At 39.5% G+C, this 14642-nt stretch overlaps 1 protein-coding gene across 2 annotated transcripts in view; it reads right to left on the bottom strand.

Annotated features, from left to right (window-relative positions):
- The window catches only part of PIBF1 (progesterone immunomodulatory binding factor 1), a 176419-nt gene that overhangs the window by 105469 nt on the left and 56308 nt on the right, over window positions 1–14642 (bottom strand). For both annotated transcript variants that reach the window (XM_067562782.1, XM_067562783.1), the window contains exon 11: window positions 1765–1930. In XM_067562782.1, the coding sequence (XP_067418883.1) occupies window positions 1765–1930 (166 nt within the window). The remainder of the gene's footprint in view (window positions 1–1764; window positions 1931–14642) is intronic.

Below are 14642 nucleotides of genomic sequence, written 5' to 3'. Positions count from 1 at the left end.
TGGCTAATACTATTTGCAACAGGAAATAAACTGACAGCTCTTCTTGATTTCTTCAGCCATAAAACTAGCTGTACATAGTTTTGTACAGGACTAACTATATCAGTTAGAGGTATGATTTTTTTTAATTGAAATCCTGGCACAACCCCTACAGTGGACACAGTTATATTGGTATAAGCTTCCCATATGGATATAAAGCTTTACCAGCATAAACACCTTTATGCCAGTATAACTGCATCCACAAAAGAGAGATACATTTGAACTCTACCAGTATTGTTAAAATGGTACAACTTCTGTGCATAGACAAGCCCTAAGATGGCTTCTACTTCTCCTTCGTCATCAGGACTAAGCTTCACTTTAAGTTTAAGAATAAAGTGTACTTTAGTATAAATAAGAACAAGATGTTCTTTGTTTTATATTTATTTCATATTTATACCCAGAGAATTAGAAGTAAGTTAAGAAAACATTATGGTTTTTATTTTTTTAATTTTCAAAATTTTATTTAAAATCATATTACTTTTTTTGAAGAGGTGAAACCAGACTCAGCAGTTCTCAATGTAAAAATGTATAAATATATAAATATCTACCAGAGCAAAGCCAGCAATGCTACAGCAATATGTAATGGAGATGATTGGTACTACATAATTTAATAAAATGACAAGTATTCTATAAATAACATTTATTATAGCATGGTATACTGTATTGGAAAAGATTTGGTTATATTTTATAGCAATAATGTTCAACTTAATTTCAAGCAACCTCTAGTCATAGGGAAGCTTAATTATATTGACAAATATTTATACAGGGCTATAATTTTACATAGCATTTTAACAGAGATTAGATAGAAAAAGTTAATTAAAAGATATGAGTGCATGTACATATATATATTGAGAGGTGTGATGTGGTCTAAGATTTTATCGGTAGAAGTTTGGGATTATTACTCAATATCTGTATTACCTTAGCACCAAAGACTGTCATATTATTCATAAGTAGCAAAAAGTGGAAATGAGATATGAAGGTCAATCTCAAACTGTGACAAAAAAACTTTTATATTACACCAAACCATCTGTAATTCTATTTATGCAGTATTTCAAAATAAAGCAATTGTAGAAATGTGTTAGAGAAGGTGGTTTTTTTAAAAATTGTATTGGAACTACTTTTCATATTTCACCACTGGAAAATCTAGGCTGCTTTAGTAACCTGAGACAAACCGTATGGGATTCAGAGGGAGAGGAAAATTATATCTAAGTAAACTTGATAAACCTCTAAAAAATGTCTAAAATATCTGTTCTCCACGTAATATTGAAACTTTTAGCTACGAACTTGAGCTCTACCAGATGCCAGTAATGTGTCCCACCTGAGGGCTGGAAACTCCCTGTCCAGCAATATAATATTACCGTTTCTAGCCCTGATTGGTTACACAATTTTGGAACATACACCCGTAATTATTAAAGACGTGCAGAATTCTACTACACAAGCTGACATTTTTTTTCAAAACAAGTAGATTAATTTTTAACAACAAATAATAATGGGAGGAGTCCTCAATCTCTCTTCATGAAGGATTGTTTTGTTCCCTATCTCTTCCCACAATCCTACTTTCTATATTTGGAAGGAAGAACTAGTTTCAATAAACTTGCTGTGAAATTCTGCTTCATCAGAGTCTGGGGGCAATGCTAATTCCTTGTGTATTTTGTAACATTTAAGTCCTTACTACACTGAAATTTCTGTAACTTTTATAAAAAGGTAAAGTTTCCTTTTGTAACATACCTCCAGTTTTCTCTGATATTTTTCACATTCTAATTGACATTGCGAGAGATTCTTTGCTGTTTCTTCTTGCATGAGTTGAACACGTTCACTCTCAAAGGACTTTAATTTACTTTGATGGAGAAGTTCAGCCACCTTGCTTTCTGTGTTGACTTGCAGCTGTCTATACCTGAAAAAAATTAAAGTGGTTGTGTGGTTTGATCAGAAAAGATACATATACACAAGCAAAAAAAATATAAGTACACTACATCTTTTCAGTATATGGCACAGATTTCAGCAAAGATGAAAATCTTTCTTAAAAGAATGCAGAGTTTAACAACCACTGTTAAGATTAAACTATATGCTACTTCTATTTGGAAGTAATAGATTTTCAAGCTATCTTTTATGTGTCATCTAGGTGTGCATAAGCCTCATGTACAAGAGATCAGAATCTTTCAATAGCAGTGTCCATTGGGCCACGCCTGCCCATGTGTGTCCTCGTACCCACCCACTCAAGATAATAAAAGGCAGAGTGGCACAACCATCTCTTAGTTTCCTTGCTACTTCAGAATCCCAGGTGAAGACAACTCTGAAAAAGCAGGGATTGAGAACGGGTCATGTGACCCACATGGACAACATTATCTTGAAGAACCACAGTTACTATAAAATGAAGAGTTCCAGAGGGGTAGCCGTGTTAGTCTGTATACAGCAAAAACAACGAGAGCCCTGTAGAACCTTAAAGACTAATATATTTCTGCGGGCATAAGCTTTCGTGGGCTGCAACCCACCTTGTCAGATGCATGGAATGGAAAGGACTATCAGTGGTTCTCATTGCCTTTGGAAACTTCATCCAATGGCCACAGAGCTACTTTAGGCACACAACTAGGTCTCCTAGGCCAGCCTGAACAGACCCAGAAATCTTCAAAGCGACCAACCTGATATGCTTCAACCATGAGAGGAAAGGCAGTCAAACCCACTCCTGAGGGGCAAGCTGACACTGGACTTACTCAGTGCTGGCTTAGTCAATTGGGCCTGAAGAACTTCTCTCATGAGTGGGAGTGCATGAGCCATCCTCCCACTCTTGTGGGTACAGACAAAACCCATGCTGGATGGGCATCTCCTCTTTTCTTTTGAAAGAAAACATAAATGATATACTAAATATAGACAAATTTTAACTCAAAAGGTCATAAAAAGAGAGAGAGAGAGAGAGAAAAAAAACAACCTATAAGGAGAGCAGCAAGGATGCATTAGTAAGAGCACTGCCAGCAGATCAAGGGCAGTGATTATTCCCCTCTATTCGTCATTGGTGAGGCAACATCTAGAGTATTGTGTCCAGTTTTGGGTCCCGCATTAAAGAAGGATGTGGACAAATCGGAAAGAGTCCAGTGGAGGGCAACAAAAATGATTAGGGGGCTGGGGCACATGGCTTATGAGAGGCTGAGGGAACTGGGCTTATTTAGTCTGCAGAAGAGAAGAGTGAGGGGGGATTTGATAGCAGTCTTCAACTAAAGGGGGGTTCCAAAGAGGATGGAGCTAGATTGTCAGTGGTGCCAGATGACATAACTAGGAGCAATGGTCTCAAGTTGAAGCGCGGGAGGTCTAGGTTGGCTATTAGGAAAAACTAGGTGTGTGGTGAAGCACTGGAATGAGTTACCTAGGGAGGTGGTGTAATTTCTATCCTTAGAGGTTTTTAAGGCCTGGCTTGACAAAGCCCTGGCTGTGATGATTTAGTTGGGGTTGGATTAGATGACCTCCTGAGGTTCCTTCCAACCCTAATTTTCTATGATTCTAATCATTCTATGTGCAGATCACCTTCTTTACCTGAGGACATGGTACAGGAAGGTACCAGTGACATAAAGAAAGATAGGAGAGAGATTCTGGAGGCCAAATTTAGACTTAACTAAGAGATTAAAGTCCAGGACTCCATGGTAGCATTCTCTGAAATGCTCCCAGTTCCACACATAGGGCTAGGTAGCCAGGCAGAAGCACAGGGTCTCAATGAGTGGATAAGAGTCTTTGGAGGAGGGATGTGGGGTTATTAGGAACTGGGGAACCTTTTGGGAAAGGAAGGATGGGCTCCACCTAAATCAAAATGGAACCAGATTGCTGACATACAAAATTAAAAGGTCATAAAGGAGTTTTAAACTAAGGGCTGAGGGAAGAACAACAGGCGCTAAGGAGCATATGGTTCAGACGGACACATCCCATAGGGGAGGAATGATTAATGGGAGTTCTCCAGATCCTAGTAAAGAGGAGAGCATAGAAGTTGATAAAGTACAGGTAGGAACTGAAAAGAAACAGTCAAACGAAAGAGTCCCATTCAATTACATCACATGAAGGCAGACAACTAAATATTGACAAAGTTTGTAACTACTTATATACAAATGTAAGAAGTCTAAATACTAAGATAGATGAACTTGAGTGTCTGGTATTAAATGAGGATATTGATATAATAGGCATCATAAAAAGTTGGTAGAACAATGATAATCAATGGGACATGGTAATACCGGAGTAAAAAATATGTAGGAATGAATAGGTTAAGCTGGTTGGGAGTGGCGGCACTATATATGAAAGAAGCATAGATTCAAATATATAAAAATCTTAAATGAATCAAAGAGCCCCATAGAATCTTTATGGATAGCAATTCCATGCTTGAATAATAAGTGTATTGCAATAAGAATATAGTACCAACCACCTGACCAAGATAGTAACAGTGACTGTGAAATGCTCAGAGATATTAGAGAGGCTATGAAAAAAGAAAACTCAACAATAATGAGGGATTTCAACTATCCTCATATTGACTGGGAACATGTCACCTCAAGACAGGATACAGAGATAAAATTTCTAGATGCTATTAATGACTGCTTCTTGGAGCAACTAATCCTGGAATCCATAAGGAGTGAGGCAATTCTTGATTTAGTCCTAAGTGGCACACAGGATCTGGTCCAAGACGTGAATATAGCTGAACCATTTGGTAATAATGACCATAATGTAATTAAATTTAACATCCTTGTAGGGAGAAAAACACCAAAGAAACCCACCATGCTAGCATTTAACTTCAAAGAGGAAAACTACACAAAAATGAGAAGTTAAATGGAAATTCAAAGGAAAAGTCACAAGAGTGAAATGCCTGCAAGCTGCATGGAAACTTTTTAACACCACCATAAGAGACATTCAAACTATATGTATAAAACAAACAAACAAAAAAAAGGAAGAGGACCAAAAAAATGCCACCATACCCAAACAACAGAGTAAAAGAGGCAGTTATATACAAAAAGTCAGCCTTTAAAAACTGGAAGTCAAATCCTACTAAGGAAAATAGAAAGGAACAAATTCTGGCAAGTCAAAAGTATAATTAGGCAGGCCAAAAAAGAATTTGAAGACCAACTAGCAAAAGACTCAAAAACGAACAGAAACATTTTTTTAAGTACATCAAAAGAAGGAAGACTGCCAAACAGTTAGTGAGGCCACCAGAGTATTAAGGTGCTAAAGGAGCACGCAAGGAAGACAAGGCCGTTGGAGAGAAGCTAAATGAATTCTTTGCATCTGTTTTCACTATAGAGGAAGTTAGGGAGATTACCACACCTGAGCTATTTCTTTTAGGTGACAAATCTGAGGAACTGCCCCAGACTGAGGTGTCAATAGAGGAGGTTTTAAAACAAATTAATAAATGAAACAATAATAAGTCACCAGGACCAGATAACATTCACCCAAGAGTTCTGAAAAAACTCAAATATGAAATTAAAAAACTACTAACTGTGGTATGTAACCCACAGCTTAATCAGCCTTTGTACCAAATGACTAGTGGATAGCTAATTTGATGCAGATTTTGTAAAAAGGCTCTAGAGGTGATCCTGGCAACTACAGGCCAGTAAGCCTAACTTCAGTACCAGGCAAGTTGGTTGAAACTATAGTAAAGAACAGAATTATCAAACAGAGAGATGAACATAATATGTTGGGGGAAGAGTCAACACAACTTTTGTAAAAGGAAATAATACCTTACCAATCTATTAGAATTATTTGAGGGGGATCGATAAACATGTGGACATGGGTGAGCCTCTGGATATAATGTACTTGAACTTTTCTGTAAGCCTTTGTTTGACAAGGTCCCTTACCCAAAGACTGTTAGGCAAAGAAGGCAGTCAGGGGATGAGAGGGAAGGTCCTTTCATAGAACAGTAACTGATTAAAAGACAGGAAACAATAGATAGGAATAAATGGTCAGTTTTCACAGTAGAAAGAGATAAGAAGCAGAGTCCCTCAAGGATTTGTACTTGGACCAGTGCTGTTCAACATATTCATAAATGACCTGGAAAACAGGTGGCAAAGTTTGCAGACAATACTAAATTACTCAAGATAATTAAGATCAAAGCTGACTACAAAGACTTACAAAGGGATCTCACTAAATGGTGACTGAATTTCATCCGTCATTTTGTTGCCCAACATTTTAAATGCAAAGTAATGCATATTGGAAAACATAATCCCAAATTTACATACAAAATGATGGGCTCTAAATTAGCTGTTACCACTCAAGAAAAAGATATTTTAGTCATTCTGGATAGTTCTCTAAAGACATCTGCTCAATGTGCAGCAGCAGTCAGAAAAGCTAACAATGTTAGGAAAGGGATCGATAATAAAACAGTATATATGATAGTGCCACTATATAAATCCATAGTACACCCAATACCTTGAATACTGCATACAGTTCTGGTCGCCCCGTCTTCTAAAATATATATTAGAATTGGAAAAAGAACAGAGAAAAGCAACAAAAATGTTTTGGAAATTGTTTCATAATCCTAATGAGAAGAGATTAAAAAGACTGGGACTAATCTGTTTAGAAAAGCGATGAGTAAGGGGAGGGTGTATGATAGAGGTATATAAAATTATGAATGGTGTGGAGAAAATGAATAAGGAAATGTTATTTACCCCTTCACATAACACAAGAGCCATGGGTCACCCAATTAAAATAATAGGCAGCAGGTTTAAAACAAATTTAAGTAAATACTTCTTCACCAATGCACAGTCATTCGCTGAAACTTGTTGCCAGAGGATGCTGTAAAGGCCAAAAGCATAACTGGGAGCAAAAAAGAATTAAGAAAATTCATGAAGGATAGGTCCATCAGTGGCTATTAGTCAAGATAGAGCATGAGGTTGCATCCCTGCCTGAGTATCCCTAAACCTCTAGTTGCCAAAAGCTGGGACCGCAATGGGGGATAATCACTTGATAAATTGCCCTCTTCTGTTCATTCCCTCCGAACCATCTGGCACTAGCCACTGTCAGAAGACAGGATACTGGGCTAGAGGAATCACTGGTCTGACCCAGTATGGCCATTCTTATGTTTTTTATGTACAGTCATAACAAATAACAAATCTTCATCAAAGGCTGTCAATGACAAGACACTCTGAAACATGGTTGCTTGAATTTGTATATTCTCTTGGATTGATTACATACATTCATTAGAATTTTTTTTTAATTAAAATTGTGCTGTACCACCAGTCCCAGAAATTATTTTTCATTTTAATCACGGACGAGGAAATTCAATAAAAAAAGAAATATCTGGATTTTCCTATAGTTCCTTGATCAAATCATACATATTTTTATAGTATATATTTTCCTTTTATAGCATAATAGTCTAATACTGCATATCATGTAGTGACATTTTTCAAAAGGCATTGATGACGACGAAAACTCATAGCAACTGTTGACTATTGAAAAAACAAGGAAGTCAACTGATTCTCTGAATGCTAACAAAATTAATTAACTTTCAGATTTGAAGAAATGATTTACATTGCCAGTATGGGTTCACTAACAAGTTAATCTGTACATTTTTAACAGAAATTTGATCAATTACACCCTCTTTTTCTATTCCCTCTACAAAATGAGGTTATATAGACAGTTTAGTCAAGAAAGAGGATTAGAATTCTGTAAGGTGTTTGATTTGGTACCACACAACATTTTATTAAAAAAACTAGAATGATATAAAATTAACATGGCACACAGTAAATGGATTAAAAACTGGCTAACTGATTGGTCTCAAAATGTAACTGCAACATGGAATTATCGTTGAGTGGGTTCCACCACAATCAGTCCCCATGTCATTTAACATTTTTATCAATGACTTGGAAGCAAAACTAAAATAATCACTGATAAAGTTTGCAAATGACACAAAACTTTGGGGAGTGGTAAATAATGAAGAGGACAGGTCACTGATTCAGAACAACCTGGATCACCTGATAAAGTGGATGCAAACAATATACATTTAAATATGGTTAAATGTAAATGTGTACATCTAAGAATAAACAATGTTGGCCATACTTACACAATGGGGGATTCTATCCTGGGAAGTGGTGATTCTGAAAAAGATTTTAGGGTCCTGGGGGATAGTCAGCTGAACATGAGCTCCCAGTGTGATGCTGCGGCCAAGAGTTAATATGACCCTGGGATGCATAAGCAGGGGAATCTCATGTAGAAGAAGAGAGGTTATTTTACCTCTCTACTTGGCACTGGTGCAATCGCTGCTGGAATCTTGTGTCCAGTTCTGGTGCCCACAAGGAGGATGTTGATAAATTGGAGAGGGTTCAAAGAAGAGCCACAAGAATGATTAAATGTCTTATTGTGAGAGACTCAAAGAGCTCATTCTGTTTAGCTTAATGGAGAAGGTTAAGGGGTGACTTGATCACAGTCTGTAAGAATCTACATGGGGAAAAATATTTAATAATTGGCTCTTTAATGTAGCAGAGAAAGGTATAACAGAATCTAATGGCTGGAAGTTGAAGCTTGACAAATTCAGACTGGAAACAGGGCGTACATTTTTAATGGTGAGAGTAATTAACCATTGGAAAATCTTACTGAGAGTCATGTTGATTCTCCACTTTCCCATTCAATGAGAGGCCATGGAGACTGTACCATAGGGATATAACCTTGGGCCATTTCTTACAGTTTTAAGCTACGTGATGTGGATACTACACAAAGTGTCTGTGAGAGCAGTCTGTGACACTAGTAGAACAGAGCTTGTTTTTCATAAGCTCTGCACACAAAAAACTTAGTGCCACTTAAAATTAATACCAGAGCTCTAGATCATTGGCTTTCTTGGTAAATAGACTTCAAATATTATCAAAATTACCACCTAAAAGCGTAAAAACTCTAAATATAAATAACTTCAGCAGAAACTGCTATGTACTCTTAACTTTTGAAAAATCAGGCCATTTATTTAAATTAAAATTATTTAAATTAAAAATGTTGCCTTTCTGTTTTATCCAGAGGGGCATTGCTGGCACATGATGGCATATATAACATTAGTGGATGTGCACCAGAAGTCACCTACTAGAGGACAGACCCAACAAAGAAAACAACAGAACACCACTGGTCATCACCTACAGTCCCTAGCTAAAATCTCTCCAACACATCATTGAAGATCTACAACCTATCCTAGCAGATGATCCATCTCTCGCTCAGGCAGTGGGTGACAGACCCATCCTAGTTTACAGACAGCCCCCCAACCTGAAGCAAATACTCACCAGCAACCATACACCCTACAAAAAGTCCAACCCAGGAACCTATCCCTGCAACAAACCCCATTGTCAGCTCTGCCCACTCATCGACTCTAGTGACAATATCACTGGTCCTAACCACATCAATCACACCATAAGGGGCTCATTCACCTGTACATCCACTAATGTTATATATGCCATCATGTGCCAGCAATGCCCCTCTGCAATGTACATTGGCCAAACTGGACTATCACTACGCAAAAGGATAAATGGACATAAATCAGACATAAAAAATAACATCCATAAACCAGTGGGAGAACACTTTAATCTCCCAGGGCATATTGTCACTGACCTGAAAGTCGCCGTACTTCTACAAAAAAACTCCAAAAACAGACTTCAAAGAGAAACTGCTGAGTTAGAAATGATCTGCAAACTTGACACATTCAATCTATGTTTCCTATTTACTGTTTCATTCTACCTCTGCATCTGACGAAGTGAGCTGAGTCTCACAAAAGTTTATGCCTACAAAAATTAAATTTGTTAGTCTTTAAAGTGCCACAGAACTCTCGTTTTTTGTTTTGGTTGTTTTTTTTAAATAATAGTACAGGCAATTTTTAAAAAGTAAGCTCCTTATGTGAAAGCCAGAGAAAAAAAAAAGAATAAAAAATCTAAGTCTCGGTGACAGTGTGATGCTATATAGAAGGAATGATAACCAAAAATATACAAATGTATAATCTCTGTCGTATCACTACTGTTCAATCACTAATGTATCACTACTGTTACACGATTGCACTAAATCTGTTACAAAGTATGTCATGTAAGGTATCAATGGAAAAGTTGTAAACTGATAAATATGATAATCCTGTTTATATGCATGTATCACCTTAGAATCTGAATTTATGAATATTCTCTATGTGTTTGTATCTCAAATGTGTTTTGTTCTTGGTGACACTCACAAGGTAGTTTTATATTGACACTGCACAGCTGTGAGTGAGCTCCTCAATGCCAGAGATCGGAATTGGTGTCAGTCCGCTATAGGAGAGTGCCTTGACTCTGGGGATTGGGTTTAGTGTCATATTGCTGTAGGCGAGTCCTCGGTGCTGGAGACCGGGATCGATGCCACTCCATTGCAGGAGAGCGCATCAGAGCCAGAGACTGGGAACGGTGTTGCTCAGCTTCGGGAAAGCATCTCGGTGCTGGGGACTGGAAGCATGATCTTGGGGACCGGTGCCATGAAAGCAGGGGCCTCCTCCACAGAGGTGAACAGGGCTGCAGTGATGCAGTGCAGTGGCATGGCTTAAGAGAGCGATGTAGCCAGTGTGGGGGTTCCATCGTGGGCTACCCCTTGACGCTGGTGCCGTCTCTTCCTGGTGCTGAGGGAGGTCTAGGTGTGGGAGGCAGAGGAAGGGCTATCAGGTCCTTTGCCACTTGAAATGCTTGTGGCGTTGATGGCACCATAGTTGGAGGGGCCCCCTTCTGCTCCTCAGAGCTGGGGGTGGCTCCCTCAGGGGGCGGCTCCCTCAGGGGGCTTGGTGCCATGGATGGCAAGCCCAGCTCCAGCTGCCCTGATACAGGCGGTTGGTCTGATGCAGAACCCTATGCTCAACCCTGCTTCTCTGGTCTTCTTCAGTGTGGGTGAATGACCTCGTTGGAGCATTGTTTTTTTCTGCCGTTTCTTCAACAACGGCGAAGGAGAGTGGCGTCAAGGAGGCACCAGTGCTGGAGGTGCGCTCTGCACCGACGTGGTGCTCAGCCCCAAGATGGAACAGGACAGTTCCAAGGCCGGTCTCAGTGCCACCTCCATCAGCAGTGCTTTCAGGAGGATTTCCCGCTCTTTCTGAATCTTCGGTCTGAATCCTTTAGAAATCCTACCCTTGTCCTTCCTATGCGATTCCCTAGACACTTTAGGCAACTGTTGTGGGAGTTGCTAAGCGGGAAGGGTTTGTTGCAGGCAGAGTAAGGCTTGAAGCCTAGGGACTGGGGCATGTCCCGCTCCTGGATGGAGGTCCCTCACAGGACTAACACTTAACGACTATCTATCTACACACTACTTTAACAAAGAAAACAATAGACAACAAAACTAACGACTAGGGAAACTGAGCACTTGTAGCAGCAAGCAAGATTGAGGGTTCCAGCAACCATCAGTGGCGGAAAGAAGAAACTGAGGGGGCACAATTTAAAATACAGATATATCAAATATATCCATAACTTCCATTACACATATAACACATGAACATAAACATCATCATCTTACTTAGCACATTATAGCCTTTCTAACAATACCTGACATGGCATATCTCACATGAATTATTACGATTTTGACATACTGATGTCAAACAATATACTAAATGTCTCTCCCCCCGCCAATCCAGCCAGCGTGACACACCCTACTGGAGTGTGATTTCTCAAGTTACATGTTTCTAATGTTACACATTAATTTCTCTTTATGATAACGTGTATCGTTTGGTAACATCTACTGAGCAGGTCACTAGTCGGAGCAATGGAAGAAGTCCTTTTTTCCTGGGTGGTGGAAAACAGTCAGAATGGTGCTGCTGCTGCTTTTAACTGCATGGAAAATTAATTTTCCAGTGTCCCTTCAAATATGTACTTTAAGAACTGCTTTCAGATCTTTTAAGTGGGCTTTTTTTTATTTAATGAAGACAGATTAATCAATTCATTGTATAATTTTTCACAGCATTGGATTTAGTCCCCTGCATTTTGAGGTTATCATCATGAAGAATTTTCCTTAACTAAAACCTTGGTGTACATATAACAAAATTATTTCCCTTTAAATTTAAATTAGAAGAATGAGCTACTGCATGTAATCCAGGTGAGAATGTGATGGCTCTCAGGATACTCATGACTATGAGTCACCTTGTTGCCTTCTGCCTGTAGCAAGAGGGAGCATTGCTTATGGTGGCTGGGTGTTAGCTTCTCAACACCAGAAGCCCATTAGCCACCCAAGTATCCCCTCTGAGCTATGCCAGAGCTTTTTTTTGCCTTGCAGGTTAACAATAGGTGCACCCCAGTCTCTGAGTCTCTTTAAAGTGCTGACCCTGTGATATGCAGCCTGACACTTCCTACTCACAGAAATTCCAGATCCTCTACCCCCAAAGGAGCAGTGTACTCCAGTTTATCAGTTTTACCTTAAACTATTGCTCCTGTATAACCCACAGCACTTGTAACAAAACAAGAGAAGATTTATTTAAGAAAAAATTGAAATTTCTCTGGAAAGAGAGAACAATGGAAATAGATGGTTACATACAAAACTAAATCATAAAATGCAAACGAGGGCCTAAACTTATTAACAGTTACCTTTTCTGTCTAATAAAGTAGGTCCCTCCCCACCCAAGTTCAATCTGTTGCAGAACTGGCTGGCTTCACAGGAATAAGGATCCAATCTTTCATGAAAAACATCCATGTTCAACAAGAAGTCTCCTCATTGAAAGGATATTTTTCCTGCAAGACCATAAAGCAGTGATTTTCAAACTGGGGGTTGGGATCCCTCAAGAGGTTGTGAGGTTGTTATTGGGGGGGGGTGTCTGTGTGTGTCACGAGCTGCCAGGCCCTGCACACCCCGTGGCTGCAGCTGGCAGCCCTGTGCTTAGCTGGCAGCCAGAGCCCTTCAGAGCTAGGTGGCTGGAGAGCAGCAGCTGCTGGCCAGGTGCTCTGAAGGCAGCACTGCCCCCAGCAGTGGTGCAGAAGTAAGGGTGGCCTGGCATGGGGGGGTCGTCACAGCCTGAAATATTTTCAAAGGGGTCCCAGAAAAAAAAGTTTGAGAATCCCTGCCATAAAGTATACTTTCAATACTGTTACACTATTCCTTAAATATTATCCCTATGTACATCTCACAATGATTATGGGTCTTGGATAAGTTATAAGCTTTTTGTAAATACCTTACATGTGTTACCCTTTATGGATAAATACCCTGCAAGACATGTAGGTAGGAGAACCTGGGACCTCCCTGCTCCACCAGGTTCTGACGCAGGGCACTGTGAGCAAAAGTTCGACTGTGCAGCCAGGGGGCAGGAACCCCTATGCCTACTCCTACCCCAGCTTCATTTCCTTTACTGGCACCATTAGTCTGTGTCTGGATTACCCCTGGAGTTCCCTCTGATCATGCTCCAGAGGGTTTTTCTCTATCAGTTGAGGACTGTTAATCCCAGCCCTGCAGGTGAAGGGCCTGTAGTGGCTTCGCAGTGGGGCCAATTCCAGGCACGTGGAGCCCCAGCATCTTCTCTGCGAGAGCTTGCTGCACATGACTGATTCCCTGCCCTCTTCTGCCTGCGTAGACCAGGATAGTCTATTTTTTGTCAAGGTCCAAATTTCTTAGCCAAGGTATAGTCCGGGTCCAGACTCCAGAGAAACATTTTTCATACCACAATAACAATAATGATAAGAAGATTTTGAAGTCCGGTCAAAAGTGTCTGGCAGGCCATATTTGGCCCGCAGTCCACCTATTGACTACCTCTGGCCTAGACTGTTCCTTTTTGAGCTCAGCCTCCACTTGAGCATGTCCAGCTAGGCAGGGACATCTGGGGCTCGTACTCTCCATCATAGCGCGCCAGAGTCCTTTTGGTGTCTTGCAAAAGGGGTATAAAGAAAAGTGAGACTATCAAGCGAAGAAAGGCCAAAAGAGTGATTTATGTATTAATTCATTTTTTAATTAAACCACAATGAAAAAATTGAAATAGTACTCAAAATTTATATTCTATGTTTTGCTTTTTGCCATTTCAGTGGGTTTTTGTTGTTTTAAAATAAAATAAAGGTTTTAAATTCTTGTATAACTGAAATCTGTAATGGAACCTTAACTTTATAAAATAATATAGATAAACTAAAAAATATTAAAATCACCTACACATTTAAAAATATGAAAATTAATAGTTATGGGACAGTACATAAATATTGAAATACAATTTCTTAAATAAAGTAATATGCAATTTAGGAGCTCAGCAGGGCCCATGACAATCACAGCTCACCTCTCTGCAAGGAAGACACCTCAAGGTACCACCATCAGGTAGAACATAACATTTCTCTAATCCTTTGCCTGCAGAGCAGGAATATCAGCTTCTCCTGCTCAGACTCTCCTACAGAGCTCATGAGCTCCACAGTTTCACATTGAATGATCCTCACAGTGTTCCAATTTCTCTTCCACTTCTCTTTGCCCTGTATAGACTTTATAAAGCTCCATTGAGCCGTGTGAAACTTTATAGAAAACCTGTTTCTGTACCATACAGTAAGGCCAATTTTTTAGGCTTTTTTTTTTTTTTTTTTTTTTGGGGGGGGGAGGGGGGGGAGGGGTAAAGACTCATAGAAATGTAGGACTGGACAGAACCTCAATAAATCATCTAGTCCAGTCTCCTGCACTGAAGCAGGGCTAAGCATTATCAAGACCATCCATGACAGGTGTTT

This window comes from Emydura macquarii, unplaced genomic scaffold (assembly GCF_026122565.2).
Source record: "Emydura macquarii macquarii isolate MOO-44397 ecotype Brisbane River unplaced genomic scaffold, CSIRO-AGI_Emac_v2 contig_2473, whole genome shotgun sequence".
In the NCBI taxonomy this organism is placed as follows: domain Eukaryota; kingdom Metazoa; phylum Chordata; order Testudines; family Chelidae; genus Emydura; species Emydura macquarii.
Note: the sequence above shows the minus strand (reverse complement) of the source record. Positions and strands in the feature narration are given on the sequence as shown.